Here is a 23388-nt window from a genome sequence, read left to right as displayed (position 1 = left end):
ATGTTGAGTACACCAAAGTTTTTTTGCAGAAATGTGAAGTATGGGTCCCCAGTATACAGAAACTGCCGGATGCTAATTTGCATATGTTGAGCAATTTGCATAATTATTATAATTAGCATTATTAGCTTAATCGTCCAATTTGACCACATATTTTGCACTGTGTGACCAATTTCTACAATATTGGAGTCTTTTTAGAGGTTGTAGAGGATGCTGAATTCAATTCTGGCACTTTCAGACATCAAAATGGTAATTGTATAACAATTTTGGATACATTTAGACAGGTTTTTTATTAATTTCGAGTTAAATTTAAGGTTATTTTCATGGTGAACACAATAATCAGAATCAGAATCAGAATCAGGTTTTATTGGCCAAGTAAGTTTGCACAAACAAGGAATTTGACTTGGTAAAGTGACTCTCAGTGTGCTTACACAAAATATACAACACAATACAATACAATACAATACAAACAAACAAACAGTGCAACAGTGCAATGGACTAAGGAGTTTAAAAAAGTATGTACAAGGCGGAATGGCTATATACAGTAGCTGTGGAATGTTGCACAACAGTAGTGCAAAGAAGTGGAGAGTGCGAGAAGTGCAGGGATAAATATATAAATATAAATATATATGCTACAGTGGGTTAGTTGTTCAGTAGTGAGACGGCGAGGGGGAAGAAACTGTTTTTGTGTCTGGAGGTTTTGGCGAACAGTGATCTGTAGCGTCTACCAGAGGGGAGGAGTTTGAATAATTTGTGTCCGGGGTGTGAGGGGTCTGCAGAGATTTTTCCTGCCCGTTTCCTGACTCTGGAGGTGTACAGGTCTTGGATGGTGGGCAGGTTGGCACCAATGATCTTTTCTGCAGACCTGACTGACCGTTGGAGTCTGTTCTTGTCCAGTTTGGTGGCCGATCCAAACCAGACAGTGATTGAAGTGCACAGAACAGACTCTATGACTGCGGTGTAGAACATGATCAGCAGATCCTGAGGCAGGTTGTACTTCCTAAGCTGGCGCAGGAAGTATATCCTCTGCTGGGCCTTCTTGATGATGGTGTTGATGTTGGGTTCCCACTTCAGATTCCGGGAGATTGTGGATCCCAGAAACCTGAAGGATTCCACAGCCAACACAGTACTGTTGTGTATGATGAGGGGGGGCAGTGCTGGGGGGCTCCTCCTGAAGTCCACTGTCATCTCCACGGTTTTAAGCGTGTTCAGCTCTAGGTTGTTGCGACTGCACCACAGGACCAGCTGGTCAACTTCCCGCCTATATGCAGACTCATCATCATCACGGATGAGGCCGATGACTGATGTGTCGTCTGCAAATTTTAGGAGTTTAACAGATGGGTCTCCTGAGGTGCAGTCGTTTGTGTAGAGGGAGAAGAGCAGTGGGGAGAGCACGCATCCCTGAGGTGCACCAGTGCTGACTGACCGGGTGCTGGATGTTGTTTCACCCAGCCTCACCTGCTGCTTCCTGTCTATCAGGAAGTTTGTGATCCACTGACAGGTGGAGGCAGGCACAGTGAGCTGGGTGAGTTTGGTGAGGAGGACTTCTGGAATGATGATGTTGAACGCTGAGCTGAAGTCCACGAACAGCATCCTTGCATAGGTCCCTGGGGAGTCGAGGTGTTGCAGGATGTAGTGCAGCCCCATGTTGACTGCATCATCCACTGACCTGTTTGCTCTGTAGGCAAACTGCAGAGGGTCCAGCAGGGGGCCTGTGATGCCCTTCAGATGGGTCAATACCAGTCTCTCAAAGGATTTCATGACCACAGACGTCAGGGCGACGGGCCTGTAGTCATTCAGCCCAGTGATTGAGGATTTCTTGGGAACCGGGATGATGGTGGAGCGTTTGAAGCAGGAGGGGACTTCACACAGCTCCAGAGATCTGTTGAAGATCCGTGTGAAGATGGGGGCCAGCTGATCAGCGCAGGCTTTCAGGCAGGAGGGTGACACACTGTCTGGGCCTGCTGCCTTCCTTGTCTTCTGTCTCTGAAAGAGACTCACAATTTAGAGAGCTCCTACTCTTTGATGTGAATGTTGATAACCTACATTTGTTTACATTTTTGAGGTACGGTCATGTTTTTATGCAAATAAGCTGTTGTAATAAGCATGTTGTAAAGCAAGGGAGCATAGTCTACAATCTAGATGGATAACTTGGCATATACGAGAAATGAAGCACCTTCCTTCCATTGCAAAAGATGACCTTCTTTCCGGAAGTCATGTGTGCCGCCATTCAGATGAGTGCAGATATGTTTGGGGAGCAGACATGCATCAGGCAAGGGAAGGGAGCAGGGGGCATGAAGGGTATTTCAACCAACCCTAAACAGGTTGCAGTTTGCATCCAATCATTTGGCATATGTTCACATCTTTCTCAGTCATTGGATGACATGTACAGTGATAAAGTAGCATCAGAGAAGACTCAGTCCAACACACACAAAGAGGAGGGTGAAGCACGACGGGAGTTGGATGCTGAGGACCGCTCTAAAATTGTGAGGATACTGTGGGAAAACACAAATCCACTCATGACAGAGAGCACTTTGCTCTACCACATCATAAATGGACAGGCGGCTGATGAAAAGGTGAATGTGCAGGATGCGCTGAAGATTGGCCAGGCTATGTGTAAAAAGTTTACTTCATCACGTCCGGAGGCATTTAATGCACCCATCTCTCACAAGGTAGTGACTATGAAGTTCCAGAAAAAGGGAATGAAGGTCAGTGGGAAGGTTGTTTGTGACCTTGAGTCATTATTTGCTCGATTGTTGGTGGTGGGAGGCCAGAGAAAAGTGGAGCTCTCTTCTCTCTTCAAATATGAGCTTAGCCCAGTCCACTTGTCAATCATTGATGACAATGGATGCCTCCGAAAGGGCAATATGTCAGTGCTTGTCCAGCAGCTTGGAATTCCAGTTTGCAATCCCCAGCCACCAGATGTTGTCATTGTGGATGCATCTCAGCTCATTTATCACGTGGTTTGGCCATCGTCTGGGACAGTGGCAGATCTTGCAGCCAGCATGGGACATCGGCTTAGTTGTTACAACGCCCAAACATTTGTCATCTTTGACAAAAAATCTTCGCAGGTGTCTGCCAAGGACCATGAGAGACAAAGAAGAGCAGGGGAGAGCTCCACAGAGTACAAGCTCTCATTGACTATACCTCTACCTAGTCGAGCACAATAAGCAAAGGCTGAGCGAACTCCTGTGTAATTTCAATGTAGGAAGTAAGATCGTGATGGTCAGTAAAGCTGACAGCATTGACACTCATGATGAGGCTGATATATCAGTTATATCTTACATGTTAGATGTTGTCAGACATAGGGCTTCAACTGTTCGCATTCTTAGTGATGACACAGATGTCTTTGTGATTATGGTTTATTGGTGTTGGAAGGCTGGTATCACAACTAACCTACAGATGGAAAAATGGAATGGCACTGTTCTCAGCATAAATGCAACTGCAAAGAACCTGGGTGACCATTGTTGTTCCATTCAGGATGTGATACCACCTCATATCCTGTTGGGAAAGGGAAGGTATCTGCACTCAAGGCCATGACAGTTGTACCTGGCAAGCTTCTCCACTGTATTGGAGAGGCAGAAGCCACAGATTTACAGATCACCAAAGCAACAAGGACTTTCTTTCTGGCTCTGTACAATCAGAGGAACTCTCTGACCTTGGATGCAGCTCGGTATGACATTTACCGAAAGTGCAAAAGGCCCCCAGCACTGAAAACACTACCTCCTACAGAGCGTAATATGCACCTTCATGGAAGACGTGCCCACCTACAGGTGCTCTTATGGAAAGCAGCAGACCAGGCTGATCCACCGGCTGTGGATGTCACTTTGTTTGTATGGGACAAGAAGATGGGCCTAAAGGAAGGAGAGGAACTGATTATGCCCACCCAGGATTCAAGTCCAGTTACTCCTCTGGCTTTGTTAGATGTCGTCAGCTGTGGTTGCAGAGCCGGGTTGAAACCTTGCACATCAGCAAAGTGTAGCTGTGCAGCTGCAGGTCTGGCCTGTACCAGTTATTGTTCCTGCAAAGGCAATGATGGGATATGCTGCAACATACTCACTCAACAGCAAGAACACAAAGAGAGTGATGAAGGATCTGGAGAAGATGATGACAGAACAGACGAGGATAGTGAAGATGAGGAGGCTGCCTTTTGTTGATTAATTGTGAGGCATAGCCGTTTGCCTGAAGGTGGTAGCCAGTTTGTGCTTTTTGTGGTGCAGAGGTGAGGCCCTCTTGATTAGTCTTGCGTCTGGCGGTCTGACCCGGTTGCCCAGACTCAGTTTTAACTTTTGCGTCTGGCGGTGTTTTAACTGGGTCCTCGTTGGATCTTGCGATTTGCGGACCAACCTGGGCAGCCTTTTTGCCTTTCGGGCATGACCCTAGCAACTCAAAGGGGCCTGTCTTGTATGGCATGTATAGTATATAGTGTATATTTGTACATAGTTCGTTGATCGCACATGGGGGACATTCAACAGAGTTACGTTACATACTGGTTCGTCATGTGGTTGGTGGTTACGATGCACACCGGTGCCCAGCGGCTTTTGAGGTAGTTTAACTGCGTTTAGTGGGTGTGCCAGAAGTGATACCCAATCACCATCAAAGTGTTTACATTGTGACTCTGGTGACATCTGTTCACCCTAGCCACCTCACAAGCAGACTGGCCTTCTCAGCTTCACCGCTCACATGAGGCAACAGGGTGTTTAACCCCAAGGAGTTTATTGCAATCGCAATGCTTCTTCCTCCAGAAATGTAAATTTGAATCAGGAGTCAAGTCTCAGGAGGGGATTCAGCTTCACTACACCCTGAAAAAAATGCTTTAACATTCACAAGAGCACTTGTGTTTACCATGAAAATAACCTTAGATTTCGTCCAAAATGAATAACAAATGTGTCTAAATGTATCCAAATTTGTTATTCAATTACCATTTTAAAGTATGAAAGTGCCAGAATTGAATTCAGCATCCTCTAAAACCTCTAAAAAGACTCCAATATTGTCCATATCATGGCCATACAGGGCAAAATATGTGGTCAAATTGGACGATTAAGCTAATAATGCTAATTATGCAAATTGCTCAACATATGCAAATTAGCATCCGGCAGTTTCTGTATACTGGGGACCCATACTTCACATTTCTGCAAAAAAACTTTGGTGTACTCAACATTTCCGGGTTCACCTAGTTGGCTACTAGACTAATGTGAACTATTACTCAGTTTAAACAGTATTGACACATGGGCCTTATTGGGGGTAATAACACATCAAGGTGTGTGAAATTAAAAACAAGATGGGCAAAGCATGTGCAAATGCTATACTATGCAATACCAAAAAACTAGAGCTGTGAAAAATAACGCGTTAACGCGTTATGATTAAATTACAGGATTAATGCGTTATTTTTTGTTAAATGGATTAATGCGTTCATTTCATTTAACTCATGCGCAGAACCAAAGTGATATGTACACTCTGCGGGAAGACGTTATCGTTTCACCCAGTGGCGTATCTAGCCCTGTTTTGGGTGGGCTGGAGCCCCCCCAAAAGTTTCCTTAGCCACCCCAAAAAAAAAAAAAAAAAAAAATAATATTTTGAGATCGTCAAATTCACACCTAACAACCGTTTTAGTGAAATTATTTTGTTTAATTTTTATTATTTTTATTCGAGTAGCCCAGGAATCCCGCCTGTTTGAGACTGTGGTGGCAAGTGCACGGCTCTGTTTGGTCGTTAGTGAGCCTCGCGAGCGTGCAGACAGACGGTGATAACGTCTAGTAAACAGACTAGGAGCGACTGTCCGACCCAAGCTGGTGAAAGCTGCCATAATCAGCTGCTGGATATAAAGGTATAGCACATGAAGTTTAAAATAGTAAAAGAAACGAAATGGTTAAATCATCACGAGTTAATTATGTCGTGGCTCTCTTTTATCATGCCGGTTCATTGATCCTGTGGGTATGCCTACTCTACGCTACTATAAATAGCTAGTGAACTCTAGCCTACAACGTTAACCAACTCACTTGAGCTAAAAATCCCTACCATGCTACAGTATAATTAGCACCTATCTCAGCAGATGTCTTCAATATGTTTATTGTTGTGCCATATTTTAAATTTAAATGTGTTAATTTCTCTTCCTAAAACCCACTAGAGGACACTATTTAAAAGGATATTTCCAAAAAAATCTTATGGGGGAGCATGCCCCCAGACCCCCATAGTTTTGCTGGGTCACAGGAAAAATAATAGGTTTTATCTAGGGGCTTAGCCCCCTCAAAAATGGGAACCTAGATTCGCCCCTGGTTTCACCGTAGCAAATGCGTTGGTCGGCGAGCCGTTCAAGTGGAATGCGCCAAACCACCCTCACTTAACAACGTAGGCCCCTGAGTAAATCTGCCTGTGACAAGTTGACTAGCACTGTTGCCAAATGGATTGCAAAAAGCTGTAGACCGATTAATATTGTTGAGGACGAGGGGTTCACCGAAGTTTTGCGAGCATCAAAGCAACGCAAAGACGCACAATAATGACAAAAATCCACGAGCTGTATGAAGCTGAAAAGAAAAAAAAGGAAAATGACTTGGCTGCTACGAAACATGTGGCTCTGACAGGGGATCACTGGACCTATGTGAGTAACGATAACTACCTGGGTGTAACTGCACATCTAATCACCAACAAATGGAAGTTAAAGTCGTTTACACTAACGTGCATGACAATAGAAGAGTGCCACTTTGCAGAGGCATGTGCAGAATAGTTCCAAACTGTTGCAAGCAATTGGGCAATTGAAGACAAAACGACCACTAGGGCCTTTAGAGGCATTAGATTGTGTCATGGTGTGGTTAATGGTTGTTTGACAAAAAAGAGAAACATTTTAAACCATCCTATAAAAACAGTGGCTAAGAAGCCCAAATAATTTCAGTTTGATTTAAAAAGAAAAGAAAAATATTTTATTCAACCATACAATGGCTAAGAAGTCCAAATTCTGTTTAGGATGAAGATTATATTAATGTTCCATATGGAATAGCAAAGATGACTGCTAAAGAACTGCTGAGATGCAAAAAAAAAAGAAAACATGTTAAATGTATATATCCGTCTTTTGTCATAAATCTTATTGTTCTCACAAAAATATGCCGAGAAAATTGGTAATATGTGATTAATCATGATTAATCCACAGAAACCTGTGATTAATTTGATTTAAAAATTGTAATCATTTCACAGCCCTACAAAAAACATAACGATCATAACAATGACAGCTTTAGCCTTATTAGAGGATATGGCCAATGGCAAAATTGCTGTAAAAGGGAATATTTTTTAGAGAAAGCATCAAATGATTTATTTATCTATTTAATTGGCTTCTAAACTGTTTCAGATTTTAAAGAGTTAAAGTTCTGATATGGTATGGTAAACCAGGCTAACATTAAAGCAGCACAACGGAGGAATTGCTAATCGCTAACGAGATGCTAGCGGTTGAACCTAGCGAAACCTGTTGAAATTTGCTTACTTTGACACTATGACAAACTAATGAGTCAACAACAGTCAAACATCACACAAGTGCAACACAAGACAAAGCAAGACGGCAAATAAGCTAATTACTAGTACGGCAGAGGGTGGTACCCGGGCGGCTTCCAGAAACCTACATAACGCAGTAATATGCCTATGGACCCTGGTAGGGCAATGGCAGAGGCCAGTCTCCATATTAAACGTCATTGTAGAGCCCCAATTTTTTTTAAGCTGTTATTTTAAGGTAAAATAGCTAATCCTAACCCTGAAGTACAATTGATACTGTTACTTTAAAGAGCAAGTTGCATCAAGAGCCATTTTCCCTAATGTAAGCAGAGTGATTGACTGCACACACATTAAGGCATCATCAGAGGTAGAATATTACTTAAATAATAGAAAGCATCATCATTCCATCAATGTGCAGCTGGTCTGTGATGCAGAATGTGACTGACTAATGTAGTGTCAAGGTGGCCTGGATCAAACTCATGATTCATTTATCCTAAGGTGACAGGGCACACGATGGGAGACTTCTTGGAACACACTTAATGTCATTGGATGTCGTAATTTTTTAAGTTGTATGTGCAGTTATTTTGAAATAGGCTATTTTTCAACTGCCTTTCCAGACACTGGTTATCTGGTGGTTCAGACGCTGTGGTTAAGATGTGGCTGCTAAATGCCCTTGCCAACTCCCAGACTGTCCGAGGATTCTTTTTTGCAAGACTCTGGTCCCACCTCATATATAGCCACAGTCTGTCGCTCCAACTGCTTCTTTTGGTATTAATGCCACAAATTGCCAAATAAAATTAGTTTTCTTTCCTTTACATCAGATAGAAGCACTTCCATCTCGCAGTTGCGGATATTTCCTTTTTGGTTGATTTGCTTCTTGCTTGTCGCTTGTCTCGTGTGCATGGTTCCATGCATCTGAATTTCATTGTGCAGCTTTCCAGCTTCATGTGTGTGCTACATTTTAGTCTGAATTCTACGCAAGGCTTTGTACTTTCTGTTGGAAACTCTGTATTAGGCCTGTGTCTCTAATGCAGTATAGTGCTTCCCCTGTCTGTCTCTCGACGAGAGTCGCAGTGTTGTGCATTATGATTCCCATGGGTCGTCTTTGATTGGCACTTCAGATGGTTGTGGTGTGTATGATGTGGCTTATCTCCAGCTTCACACTCTCTACAGTGCTTTTTTTGAGGTGGAGGATTTTAAGGATGTGAATCCAAAAGTGGCCTTTTTCTCATGCTGCACAAAGATCCATCCCAATATTTTCCGATTCAAGAATAGCACCACATGAATATCGGGACACTATACAGGGTAGCCTAAACATCTATTTCCATGACCTAAAACCACCATTTCTGAAGTGCCCCAGTTTCAGACCTAAATATTGGTGCTCACAAGAGGTTGGCCAGGTTTTGATACATGATGCTAGACGTAGCCTAACAGGAGTGCAATATCAGCCACATGCCTGTCTGTTATCAGGGTGTGCGGAGACCTGGGTTTTTCTGAGTGAGTGAAATAATAGGCTACCCCAAATCTGCTCCAGTGTTTTCTTTCATGATTTCAGTTCTTACCCACATTTGAAAAAAAACAGGGCGGAGTAAATGCAATATGTTCATTTAGTACCTGCAGTGATGTATTAGGCTTCATCCACAGTGTCATTTTGGGCGTGTGTGTAGGTGTGTGTGTGTGTGTTAGGGCTGAACGATTAATTGCATTTGCGATTTAATCGCGATATGATAGAACGCGATTTTCTAACCGCAACGTTCGCGATTAAAAAACGTGGTCTAAAAAAAAAAAAAAAAAAATTTTTTTTTTTTTTTTTTTTTTAAGATGGTACATTTTGCACACAGTGTTTAAAAAGTGCATGCCTAGTGTTTATACTTAAAATGACTTTTTTTAAATTACTTAAATGCACAGTGGCAAAGCCACCAATTTGTTGTTCTTGTTTCTGTAATGATCAGTTAAATAAAAATGTAAAATGTGGGAAAGAATATTTTACACTAAATGTATCTAATATTGTGTTGGTCATATTTAAATCATTCATTACGTTTTGCTGGGGAAAAAAGAGGATAAAAAAAAAATCGCATATTAAATCGCAATCGCAATATTTTGGTAAAAAATCGCAATTAGATTATTTTCCCAAATCGTTCAGCCCTAGTGTGTGTGTGTGTGTGCGCATTAATTAAATGAATAAGCAGCCATTATACTCATTGCGTTGGGGAAGAAAAAGCATCCACTGAAAGAAAGTGTGCCAACTGCAGCTCTCTCCCCAGTGTCAGGCTTTCGGGCAATTAGATATAGGGCTGAGTTTTCCTAGGCTCTTTGGTCTTGTTATATTCTCCTACTCCATCAACGTATACCACACCCCACCACTACCCTTATGATAAATAGGTGTAGGCTCCATGTAGTGTTTCCCCTTGTGATATTCAGGTTTGGTGGTGCTCACCAATGCAGTCATTTACCTCTTCAGTCAACACATTTGAATGCTATTGGGTCTGTTTTTTTTCCCATTCAGGGAAACGTCTGTGCTGCCCAAACTTGACTCCCGCTGTTAATCACACTAAATTCTCTCTTGAATATGATTGTCTGCAATCTTTTTTTCACCTACCTTATTTTCCTCATTTGTACAATGCAATCCATTTTGACATCCAATCAGTGCTGTACACCTGACATTATATCAGAGCTTGTGCTTGTACTGCCTGTGCTTTGTGAGCTCACAGCAGTGAAGTCTCAACTGAGCATGTGCAGTGAGTGCCGTCATCCAGTGGATCATCTTGTTGTATCACCTCTGATATAATATTAAGCCGATTTTGAACAGACCTTGACCATCGCAGTTTCTCAGGTACTTTACTTAAGGACATTACGGACGTTTCCAAAGAGCCTGAGGCTCTCATTTTTTATTTTTATTTTGCAGATGCAAATTTGACTCAACTTTAAAAGAATATCTGCAGTTTACTATATTCAACAATAGTTAATTCAGTGTCTGGTTGGTCCACGTTTTATGTCCTGAACCCCACACTTTATCAATCCAGGCCAGTCACTCCAGCTGCAGCATCCGGTATGTCCTACGAGAGTTATGCTGACCCATCACCCTCTCATCATTACACTTATTACACGGTCCTCTGAGGCCAAGACAGATTGTGAAGCTGTTCATCTCCTCTTGCACGATCCCTTCTTGCAAGCATTCCTTTGCAAAAGCCACTGAATGTGCTGTGCTGCAGACACGCAGGCTCCTTTTGAAAGATCTTTTTTCTTTTTTCGCCTTGGTTTCCCAAAATAAAACTGCCTCACACTCCCTTTGTGTTTGCTGTCCTGGACAACTAATTGTTCAAGTAGATTTGAAACAGTCATGGGTTGAGTATAGAGAATACACACACACAATTCTGTTTGAGACCAGGGCTTATATACCGCCATGTTTGTTTGTTCATTTATACAAATAGAACCAGTAGCCTTATGCTAATAAGATAAATAGATAGTAAAGATAACATCCCTCTGGACATACCAAGGCCTGAATTTCAATAGCTAAAATTGATGTTTTCCTATGTAAATCTGCCCTTGAAAGTGCAGTGGAAACTGGCTACCATTCCTGAGCATGCAGTGGAAACAGGCTATCCTTCTCCCTCTTGACCTCTATGTTGTCAAGTAAGCAGTTTGTGGGAAAGTGACACTTTGGTGGCTCTGCTGAGCACACACAGCTGTGGAGGAGGACGGGAGCAGTGGGGAGGAAATGGTTCCAGTGCAAGGAGGGCGCTGAGCTCATTGGACCAGAGATGGAGAAGAATGAGTACGATCTTGGGCTGTGTGTGGAAAGCGAAGGGAGAGGGATGTATGCATTGGTGAGTGCATCATTACTACAGCAGTTAGGGCCACGTATAGACAGTCTTCTCAGTAGGGATACCTACCACTGCACATGACAACACACACACACACACACACACACACACACACACACACCTACCGCTAGCCAAAAGCCTCCCATAATTCCCCCTCAAGCTGCTTACCCATAGCCATGAGAGAGAGGGAGGATTGATGGCTGGCCGAGAAGGACAAGAGCAGATTGACCATCTGTTTGTTGTCCTGTCCTGTGCCTCCAGTTTTTTGTCTGATGTGCCAGCATACACACACTTACCCCTCACACTCCAACCTCTTTTCGCTCCCACACACACACACACACACACACACACACACACACACACACACACACACACACACACACACACACACACACTTCCCTGAGGGGATATCCTTCTCCTCTGGCTCCCAGCCCTTCCCCACACATGCAGTTTGATCCTGATCCCGTGTTAATGACTGAGCACACTGCTGGCATGCGATAAGACTCTCTCTCCCAGCCACACAGCCGAACAGGCTTTTCAGGGTCTGACTCGGTTTCTGTTCAACTAGTGCCACCCGAGTTATCTAAGATGTGCCACGTTCCATTGGAAATGACACGAGACCCCCTGTTGTTCTGATCGCGCTAAGTGTGTTTAGACTGAAGGCTCAATTAACAAACCAGACTTCCTTGACCTTGCTGTGTGTGTGTGTGTGTGTGTGTGTGTGTGTGTGTGTGTGTGTGTGTTTTTGCCTGGCTTGACCAACATTACCTCTGTCTGTCTGTGTGTGTGTGTGTGTGTGTGTGTGTGTGTGTGTGTGTGTGTGTGTGTGTGTGTGTGTGTGTGTGTGTCTGCGGTTGTGATTTTCGGAGAGGGAGGAAGCTCTTGGACCACAAAAGCAAAGTCACAGGGTGCACACAGCTGGCCCCACAAGAGGTGCTTTGTGTGTCAACAACAGGGTCAGCAGCCCTCCTCTGTCTGTGCCACAGGGGGAGGGCCAGTCCTCGTTTGCATACAGGCGTCTCCACGGCGATCCATTGTGACATCACCGCACCATGAGACCAATCGAGTGTCGACAATAGAGAGGCTGACGGGTCCACTGGTGCAGAGGCAGACTGCATTCAATGCTACCTCCTGCTGTCTGAAGGTGGAACTGCATTTGAAGAAGGAGAGATGCACTCCAGCAAACTCTGCGAGAGAGAGCGGGTGTAACTCCTGTATTCTCTTTGAAGCTCCCTACTGCCTCTAAAGAGACCTGTTACATAATTTGGAATGTATTCTTCCCTGGGGCTGCTGTTGCATCCTCAGTATTGAAAACATAAACACACACACACACACACACACACACACACACATGCACACTAGTCCAACTCTAGCACATTAAATGCGTGGCCTCTCTGTGGCTCTCGTTAGCTGGAGGGCCATCCTCAGAGGCCTGTCTTTCCTGGCGCCGTGCATGTGGAGTGGGGTGGGCAGCAATGTGCTGGTACCTGCTGGAGGATGTGGAGGCATGCACTCAGGAGAGACGTCGAGAGGTGATGACTGCTGGATTAGTCACCCTCTGCAGTGAGGTCCTCCGGTGTCTGTGTAGCAGCAGTGGAAAAAGGGTAGCGTTCTTCCTTTAGGCTGTGAAAACTTGTCTGTCTCTCTCTCTCTGCTTTTCTCTCTTGGTTCTCTGTCTCTCTCGTCACACTCTTCCTCATTATCTGTCTTTGTGCCTGACCCTGTGTCCTCCACTCTTGTCTTCATAGTCTTGATTATTCTCTCTCTCTATGTTATCTGTGCTAATGCTCAGAGCTTCCTCGTCTGTCTCTGCTGTGAGTGATGTAGGATGGTGTGGGGGGTGGAGTATGATGACCCCACACACACACACTCACACACACACAAACATCAAATGGAGTGTGACTCAGCTTATGGGTCAGTCACTGCTGAATAAAGTAATTATTGAGAGATGACTTTCTGTCTGTTTGTCTTTCAAATTATCTAAATCTTTCTTTTTATTCCCTTTCTCCCACTCTTTCTTCTTTATCTTCATCTTCCCCTTTATTATTTCTCTCTCTCTCTCTCTCTCTCTCGCTCTCGCTCTCGCTCTCGCTCTCTCTTAGGTCCAAGATGGGCTTCCTGGAATCTGGGAATCTTCATCTGTATCCGCTGTGCAGGAATCCACCGGAACCTGGGGGTGCACATCTCCCGGGTCAAGTCGGTCAACCTGGACCAGTGGACCCAGGAGCAGATCCAGGTCAGAGGTCACTAAGGGGTTAAGGCTGCTACGAGTGATACCCTTACAGAGTACTTATGTTCGCTGACTTAACTGTCTGATACCCATCACAAAAAAAATTGTTTTTAGGGAAAAAGCACTCTGAACTTTGAGCTCTCAGTGAAATAAAACTTCAGCTAAACTATATCCACTGACCAGGAAATATCCCTACTTGGCAGTTATTTTGGTTGCGAGCCTTACATTCTGGTGGCTATCACAGAAAAAGATGCACCATGTAATAAGATTATGCTTATGTATGCTGTGGTAGCTCTCCATGGCCGTGTAATCAGTATCTAAAACAGGACAGTAGGACTGTATCCAGGATATGAAGTGTTTATATGAATAAGTAATTAGTCAATTATCTCCATCAATGGGGACACATCCATACCTGTCGCCTCAGACATCGAAGAGAGGCCAAAGTGTGGTGATGGTTGGCATTTGAGTGCAAATACATCATGCTATGCCCTCGTGGTGAACTCTCCTTCAGCTTTGAGGTGCAGAATTCTTCTGCTAGCTTTATTGGCCGCTATGTGTATAGGCAATTTGGATTTTTTATCTGGTTATAAAACCAGACCGTAGATTTGAAAGACCGCTTAAGGCTTAAAGCATTATTCATAATCCAAATAGTTTTCGGAAATAGAATCCCCAAATTGCAGATTTAATTTCCTTTAAACACCTGGAGGTATGTCTGCTGCAAACACTGAACTTTGCGTTTGTGTAATAACGATTATTGTAGTCAAGTCATTTTCAGTCATTTATCATTCTCAGTCTTAGACTGTAGCAACACGGGGAGTCTCAGAACACATTATTATTTCTATTGAGTTGCCATTATAAAGCATTGTAATTGAGTTATAAAGCATTCAAATTTAATATTGAGTTTAAAAAAAAGGATTCTACATAAAATTAAGTTTGCTTACTTAAAGTTCCTGCTGCAGAATTAGAATGAGGGAGGAAAGGAGAAGGAGACCGAGAAAGAAAGTGATAGAGAACAAAATAAATAGTGAGAGAGAGGAGAGGGCAAGGGGCAGCTTGATTTATTTTTTTACGCTCTGCAGGTAATTGCAGGTCAGGCTTCAAGGCAGCTGTAACACATCACCTGATACAAAATGACTTCAGGCACCATTTCACCAGGCATTTTAGACTCTGTTAATAAGTCTGACACACCACTTCTGTGAAAAGTTCTCCTCACTTCCCCACAGACTGCACCTCTCAGACACAGACTTGCCCTCTCCTCTCTCTCACTATTTATTTTGTTCTCTATCTCTTTCTTTCTCGGTCTCGGTCTCCTTCTCCTTTCCTCCCTCATTCTAATTCTGCAGCAGGAACCATCTCTGGTGTGTTAAGCTGTCTAAAGATCTCCTCACTTCCCCACAGACTGCACTGTATGTTAAGCTGGCTCTTTTAACTGTGTGCATGAGGTAGCTTTGTCCTTGGTGTATTGTGAACGGCTGCTGATTGGCTGATTGTTGTTCCTGTTTAGTCGGTCCAGGAGATGGGCAACGGTAAAGCCAGACGACTCTACGAGGCCTTCTTACCAGAGTGCTTCCATCGGCCAGAAACAGATCAGTATCCTCTTTTGATTGATTGATTGAGTGTGTGTGTGTGTGTGTGTGTGTGTGTGTGTGTGTGTGTGTGTGTGTGTGTGTGTGTGTGTGTGTGTGTGTGTGTGTGTGTGTGTGTGTGTGTGTGTGTGTGTGTGTGTGTGTGTGTGTGTGTGTGTGTGTGTGTGTGTGTGTGTGAATTGCCTGTATGTCTAAATATAGAAGTGCGTATAGCTGTGTCAGTCTTCTGGCTTGTTTATGTGTGTTTGTGATAGAGTGCATGTGTGTGTTTGAAGTCCGAGGTAAGATCTTATGATAACCCCCCTGCTTCCCTCTGTGTATGAATAGTCAAAGATCATGTTTGTTTACCTTCAAGGGCTTCACATGTTCAACAAACACCGCACTTTTGGCTTGTGTGTTGACATCCTGACGCCCTGTTTGTCTGTGCGCAAACACCCTTGACCAATGTTCTCCAGAACAGCGGAGATGTTCATCCGGGACAAGTATGAGAAGAAGAAGTACATAGACAAGTGCATAGACATCCAATCCTTCAGGGTGAGCGAACATGAGAAGGCCATACTGGGCCCTTTGTCTGACGTGTGTGTGTGTGTGTGTGTGTGTGTGAGTGTGGTGTTACAGGGGTCATTGTCTTCTTTTTCTTTTGGTTTCCAGAAGGAGAAAAACAGCAACGTGATCACAAAAGAGCCACCAGTGGTATTTGAGAAGATGAAGCTGGTATGCATGTGCATGTGTTTTTTGAGAGATAGATAGATAGATAGATAGATGGATGGGTGGATAGATAGATAGATGGATGGATAGATAGATAGATAGATGGATGGATGGATGTGCCTGTGAAAAGGCAGAGGTGGGTCTTGCTGTGTGTGTTTCCCAGCACAGCTGTTATATCTTTGGTTGATTTTGGATGCCATGAAGGCCATAAAGGCACCTGTCTGCCAAAATACCTCTGGTGTATAAAACCCGATTCAGGCCTGAAGGACTATGCAGACTTAGATTTCATTAGCTGCTTCTTTTTAGAGATGCTTTTTTTTGACACACACGCATGCACACACTCGCTCGCTCTCTTTTTCTCCCCCATACCCTCACAAAAAACACACACACACACACACACACACACACACACACACACACACACACACACACACACACGTACACACTGTCTCCCTCTCACTTGCTCGCTTTCTCTCTCTAACACACACACACACTCACCCTCCCTAAGACTTTAATCCTTCTTTTCACTGCTTGTAAGACTATAAGCCAGTTTTATTGATGACAAATTTCAGAATATTTCCTGAGCCCCAGCACTAATTCTGAGGCTTGAGTATTTTTTTCCCTCTCTGAGCGGTAGTCAAGCTGTGTTTCGGTACAATTTGAACTGGCTGTGTCGATCCATTTGGTGTGTGTTTGTGTATTTGTGTTGCAGAAGAAGGATGATTCACAGCAGCCACGGCCAATCCCCAAACAGTCCCAGTCTGTCAATGACCTGCTAGGGCTAGGTGACTGAGCACACGCTCTCAGATACCAAACAATCATTTACTCACAGGCAAACACAATTCACCCACACACACACACACACACACACACAAACACATTTCAGCAACAACTACTGTCCCTTACATAGCATTTACATAGTCACTCACTCACTCTTACTTACTCTCACACACACACGCCTGAACAACTCCTCATCCACAGACACATCCACACACACACACACACACATGTGCGCCTAAACACCTACTCATCCACACACATACATACATACATACATACATACATACATACATACACACACACACGCTCCTAAACACCTACTCATCCACACACACACATACATACATACATACATACATACATACATACATACATACATACATACACACACACACACGCTCCTAAACACCTACTCATCCACACACTGCATCGCACCTGTTCTGATGTTTTTGTGTTTGTCCCAGACGCCCCAGCACCCAGAGCAACATTAGCCAATGGAAGACCGAGTCCTGTTGTGACCCCTGCCCTCGACCTGTTCAGTTCTCTACCCGCCACCAGCTCCAGCGCAAACAGAAGCACGGTACGCACTCATATACTGCTCTATCTATCTATCTATCTATCTATCTATCTATCTATCTATCTATCTATCTATCTATCTATCTATCTATCTATCTATCTATCTATCTATCTATCTATCTATCTATCTATCTATCTATCTGTCTGTCTGTCTGTCTGTCTGTCTGTCTGTCTGTCTGTCTGTCTGTCTGTCTGTCTGTCTGTCTGTCTGTCTGTCTGTCTGTCTCTCTCTGTCTCTCACTCTCTCTCTCTCAAACACACTCACATACCGAGCCATACCCTATGTTTTGTATACCCATACCCAAACCATACATACATACATACACACACACACTAGGGGTTGCACAAAAACATAATGTTACAACTGGAGTAGCCCTTACCTGAAAAACTAGAGTTCTCAATTACACGTGGGTGGGAGCGGGGGTGGGGGTCACTGCCTGCGGGTGGCATAAATAATAGAATGCATAGTGCATCTCTGAACATAGACTAAAGCATCAAATGAATGACATGAACATAGCACTTGGTATTACCTTACGCAATGGTGAGGTATTGATGATGCCAGCGACATTTCACCATTATTATTAACCAACAGTCTGCGGTAGCCCAAGATAGAAAGTTACCAAATTGGGTTCATTACCCAGGGTTCCTATGGTGTTCAGATACAGCGACTCTGGTTTGTGGTAATTCTGTGAAGCCTGCTCCTCATCAGTAATGATATGAAATTAGTCATCTTTGCTTGCATCTATCAATAACGACAAATTGACAGCATAAATCTGTGAAGCTGTGTATGCGTAGTAGTCTATAGTAGGCTATGAATGGCTCTGTTAGAGCCATCCTTGAGGAATCCATCCACACCTCACAAGTTGCATGTTTTTTTCATCACACCAGTTGGGAATGAAAAACTACCTATTTTGAGAGAGGACCGGTGAATTAGGCCTGGCAAACTATAACAAATAGGCTGCTGCTCTACAACTTTTTGACATTGCTACTCATAGCTGCTTTCTATTCCATCTTCTCCAAACATATACTACCGTTCAAAAGTTTGGGGTCACTTAGAAATGTCCTTATTTTTCAAAGAAAAGCAATGTTTTTTTCAATGAAGATAACATTAAATGAATCAGAAATACACTCTATACATTGTTAATGTGGTAAATGACTATTCTAGGTGGAAACGTCTGTTTTTTTAATGAAATATCTACATAGGTGTATAGAGGCCCATTTCCAGCAACTATCACTCCAGTGTTCTAATGGTACATTGTGTTTGCTAATCGCCTTAGAAGACTACTGGATGATTAGAAAACCCTTGAAAACCCTTGTGCAATTATGTTAGCACAGCTGAAAACTGTTTTGCTGGTGAGAGAAGCTATAAAACTGGCCTTCCTTTGAGCTAGTTGAGTATCTGGAGCATCACATTTGTGGGTTCGATTATACTCTCAAAATGGCAAGAAAAAGAGAACTTTCATGTGAAACTCGCCAGTCTATTCTTGTTCTTAGAAAGGAAGGCTATTCCATGCGAAAAATGGCGAAGAAACTGAACATTTCCTACAACTGTGTGTACTACTCCCTTCAGAGAACAGCACAAATGGGCTCTAACCAGAGTAGAAAGAGAAGTGGGAGGCCCTGGTGCACAACTCAGTAAGAAGACAAGTATATTAGAGTCTCTAGTTTGAGAAATAGACGCCTCACAGGTCCTCAACTGGCAGCTTCTTGAAATGGTACCTGCAAAACGCCAGTGTCAACGTCTACAGTGAAGAGGCGACTCTGGGATGCTGGACTGATGAGTGGCAAAGAAAAAGCCATATCTGAGACTGCCAATAAAAAGAAAAGATTGATATGGGCGAAAGAACACAGACATTGGACAGAGAAAGATTTGAAAAAAGTGTTATGGACAGACGAATCAAAGTTTGAGGTGTTTGTATCACACAGAAGAACATTTGTGAGACGCAGAATAGGTGAAAAGATGCTGGAAGAGTGCCTGACGCCATCTGTCAAGCATGGTGGAGGTAATGTGATGGTCTGGGGCTGCTTTGGTGCTGGTGAAGTGGGAGATTTGTACAAGGTAAAAGGGATTTTAAATAAGGAAGGCTATCACTCCATTTTGCAACGCCATGCCATACCCTGTGTACAGCGCTTGATTGGAGCCAATTTCCTCCTACAACAGGACAATGACCCAAAGCACATCTCCAAATTATGCAAGAAATATTTAGGGAAGAAGCAGGCAGCTGGTATGCTGTCTGTAATAGAGTGGCCAGCGCAGTCACCAGATCTCAACCCCATTGAGCTGTTGTGGGAGCAGCTTGACCGTATGGTACGGAAGAAGTGCCCATCAAGCCAATCCAATTTGTGAGAGGTGCTTCAGGAAGTGTGGGGTGAAATTTCTACAGATTACCTCAACAAATTAACAACTAGAATGCCAAAGGTCTGCAATGCTGTAATTGCTGCAAATTGAGCATTCTTTGACGAAAGCAAAGTTTGAAGAACAAAATTAAAATTTCAAATAAAAATCATTATTTCTAACATTGTCAATGTCTTGACTATATTTTCTATTCATTTTGCAACTCATTTGATAAATAAAAGTGTGAGTTTTCATGGAAAACACAAAATTATCTGGGTGACCCCAAACTTTTGAACGGTAGTGTACGTCTACGAAACCTTTCCATGTTTCATTTACAATGCCGAGGATCTCTGACGGGTCACCTTGTTTCTGGCTCATTCACCGTCCGTACCTGTTGTTTACCATGGGCTCTGTCTGGAATACTAAACTGACGGAATACAACACTGAACTATAAAACTACGCTCAATGGGCCTCGTTCTTGAACATTTTCTGAAGTTTCTTCTGAAATGTTTCTTACGGACTTCGGAAAACCAACGTAAGAAAAACATCTCCGCCAGATTCAGGAACGCCTAACAAAAATGTCTTACGCAGCAGAAGTCTTCTGAGCTGTGCTCCCCCGGAAGAGGTTTCTTAAATTGAAAGTGCGGTCTCGTGCACCTGGATTTGCATACAGTACCAGTCAGAAGTTTGGACACAATTTCCCATTCAATTGAATGGGAAGGTGTGTCCAAACTTTTGACTGGTACTGTACATAAACGCCCCGCCAGCTCCTTATAAGGGCACACAACCGTAGTGACGTGTGCTGTCGGAATCTACCGAATTGTTAATGATACAAATATTCTCATATTTATTATAATTATTTAAATCCGAGGATGTGAGGAGTTGATGTGAACGCAATCACCAACCATTTCTCACAAATTCAGCCCTTAACACTTCTAACACGGAGCGGCCCAGTGGGGCATCTTGTGGGTTTTTTGAGGAATCGCATTTGAGAAAACTCTGGCCGATTTATGACTGCTATTTCGCGTTCTGAAAGTCTTCTGAAGTTCAGAACAAATCCCAGATGAGAGAACTTTCATAAATGCCAAATTTGTTCCTAAATCAACCGGAAGTGGAGTTCAGAAGAAATGCGTTTGAGAATGAGGCCCAATGTTTTGAAAAGTGCTCAATGTTTTTTTGATTAATGTAACTTCTTGAGTGCATGACTCATCTGTGCAACCCCACACACACACACACACACACACACACACACTCACACTCACACAGGGGCGGAGATCCCATTTCATTGTAGGGGGGGACAATACATGGTCAAATTTCAGAGTGTAATTCCGGGGGGGGACATGAAAAAATTGCTTTCACGAGAGCTAGCATAAACTGCTAAATACCGAATTCTCTTATCACATTTACAAACAGAAATTCGAAGTCATTTTAGAATTATCTAAACAGCATTAAATGTACTAACACGAAATATCTATTCACAGACAAATAATATCCGTAGTTCAAGAGAACTTGATGCTCAAAATAAGTTATAAAACAGCTCGACAGGGAATCGAACTAGCAACCTTTAGATTATAATAAGACCTCTCTACCTCCTGCGCCACTGTCACTCCATATTACAATACCAGCATAGTTCATGGACCGCAGAAAAAGATGACATTCATTTAACTTCAGATAATTTAACAAATCTGGAGAGGCACTGAGATGTAGACGTTTATTAACTAGCATGAACCTGCCCCTGACAGGACAGTGTCCTAGACTGTCTAGCTAGCTATCTTAACTGTGTTAATTACCGGCATGCGTGTGTTATCTGCAAACGTTCACGTTGTCATGCCAATCCATTAATAAGCTTATGTATACTTGTGCATATCGATTGGAACTTCGTAAATGGAGTTTCGAAAAAAAATTCTTCTTTACATGTTCTTACTGCGTTCGAGAATGAGGTAAATCTCTTTACATATCGTGTATCATAGCGGCAGCGACAGGGGACAGAGTAGGAAACAATCTGACCGTGTAGGCTACTGGGCTGATTAACTGAAACACGGAGCTGCCGGTAGCCCTGCCCGTTGGAAACAGCATGTGAACCAAACCACTTTGAGGAATAGGGGGAACATGATTTTTCAACACTTAAAAAACACATTGTTTTACGTCTATAATTAGCACCGCTTGTGTTGTCGTATTTTTATTTAAAAAAAAATAAATAAATAAATGTCAATGATTGTTGGGGGGGACAACTTTATGGTAGGGTGGGACACGTCCCCCCCGGGATCTCCGCCTATGCATTCTCACACACATCCATACCCCATACAAATACACACACACACATATACTTACTGACACCTCCAGTATGCCACCTGTCCCACACACACACAAGCAGAAATGAACACATACAAATCAGATGACTTCATTATCGGTGCATATGATTAATATTTGTGTTTCTCCTCCCAGCATGCCTCGGGCACCATGCCCAGTGGGCGCGTGGCCGCTTCCGTGCCCGAGAACCTCAGCCTGTTCCTGGACCCGCCGGGCAAGTCTGAGGAGAGCAGCAGCAACACCAGCAGCAGCAAGAAGATGTCCAAGGACTCCATCCTCTCGCTCTACGCCACTTCCTCCATGCCCCAAACCAACATGGCCGCCGCCCACGGTGAGGCAGGGTTTCTCTGGCATCTGGGGGGGGATGTTCCAGGGCACTCTGGACTCTCAGTGAAAATTCTCAGGCTGGATTTAGGAGTCAAATGAACCAGCCTCTTTGTGTGTGTATGTGTGTCTGTGTATGTGTGTCTGTGTATGCTGGCACATTCCTAGCTCCAATTTTAGACATAGTCTCATCAGGTTACTTACAATTTATGTAATGCTATTCTACAGCTTTGCTGGTATCCTTCCCAGTGTTTGCATGCTTGTAGAATGAACTGGGTGTATTGCATTTCAGATCAGATAAAGATGGTGTGTTATTCTGTAACAATGCTAAAGCCCAGGATTTCTTCTATTGCTTGCAGTATGTGTATAAATCTACATGTCATCACGTTGTCATTTGGTATTTATTCATGTGGTTGCATCCAGTCCGATGCATGTAGGTGTGGCAGTAGTACACAATCATAAACGAAGGCATCCAGCTGTACATATTCACCACATAAGAGTCCGATTTGTGTTAGATAACTGCCACCTGTTGTGTCTCCACAGCTGGCATCTACCTCAACCCTGCCCAGATGGGCTACTCCGCAGGCGCAGCGGCACCTGGCTACGGGCAGTACCAGGCCATGGCAGCCCAGGGGGGGATGATGGGCGCCATGATTGCCCCCCAGATGGGCATGGTGGCGCAGCCTGGCGTGATGCCCCACCAGGCGGGCATGGGCGCCCAGGTGCCCAACCCGTACATGGCGGGTGTGCAGGGGGGCATGATGGGAGGGGTGGCGGCCGTGCCGCCTCAGCAGCCCTACGGAGCGCAGCAGGCCCAGCAGCTGCAGTGGAACATCGCCCAGGTCAGCAGGGACACCTCGTCTCTAGTGGGTCTTGCCTCGTCTCTCCTTTCTCTCTCCTCTTCTCCTTTCTTTCTCCCCTGTTTTGGCTATTTTAGTTAGTCAGGTATTACAATGGCTGAGAAAATGCTTCCAATTACACATTCTGTTTCTCACTCTATCTCTCTCTCTCTCTCTCTCTCACACATCCACACACACACACACACACACTTGAAATTGTTCAGCTAAATTGTCAAAATGTCTGCTTGTCTCAAACATTGATTTTTGAGTGTCAGATAACATTATGGGCTGTGTAAGCTTCCATCTTTAGCTCATAAGAAGTTATTATTGTTAGATGCAAAGCTTGCCCTTTCCTCTCCTTCTGATTTGCGGTGTGTGTGTGTGTGTGTGTGTGTGTGTGTGT

The 23388-nt window shown here is 43.7% G+C and overlaps 1 protein-coding gene across 3 annotated transcripts in view; it reads left to right on the top strand.

Annotated features, from left to right (window-relative positions):
* The window catches only part of smap2 (small ArfGAP2), a 38156-nt gene that overhangs the window by 10464 nt on the left and 4304 nt on the right, over positions 1-23388 (top strand). Inside the window, exons 2-9 of one of the 3 annotated variants that reach the window (XM_012831511.3) lie at positions 13400-13533; positions 15032-15117; positions 15569-15647; positions 15765-15827; positions 16534-16606; positions 17066-17181; positions 21958-22153; positions 22690-23012. In XM_012831511.3, the coding sequence (XP_012686965.1) occupies positions 13400-13533; positions 15032-15117; positions 15569-15647; positions 15765-15827; positions 16534-16606; positions 17066-17181; positions 21958-22153; positions 22690-23012 (1070 nt within the window). The remainder of the gene's footprint in view (positions 1-13399; positions 13534-15031; positions 15118-15568; positions 15648-15764; positions 15828-16533; positions 16607-17065; positions 17182-21957; positions 22154-22689; positions 23013-23388) is intronic. The other 2 variants (XM_012831512.3, XM_031586516.2) reach the window with 2 other exon arrangements.

Source organism: Clupea harengus, chromosome 19 (genome assembly GCF_900700415.2).
Source record: "Clupea harengus chromosome 19, Ch_v2.0.2, whole genome shotgun sequence".
NCBI lineage: Eukaryota > Metazoa > Chordata > Actinopteri > Clupeiformes > Clupeidae > Clupea > Clupea harengus.
This window is presented reverse-complemented; position numbering and strand designations above follow the sequence as displayed.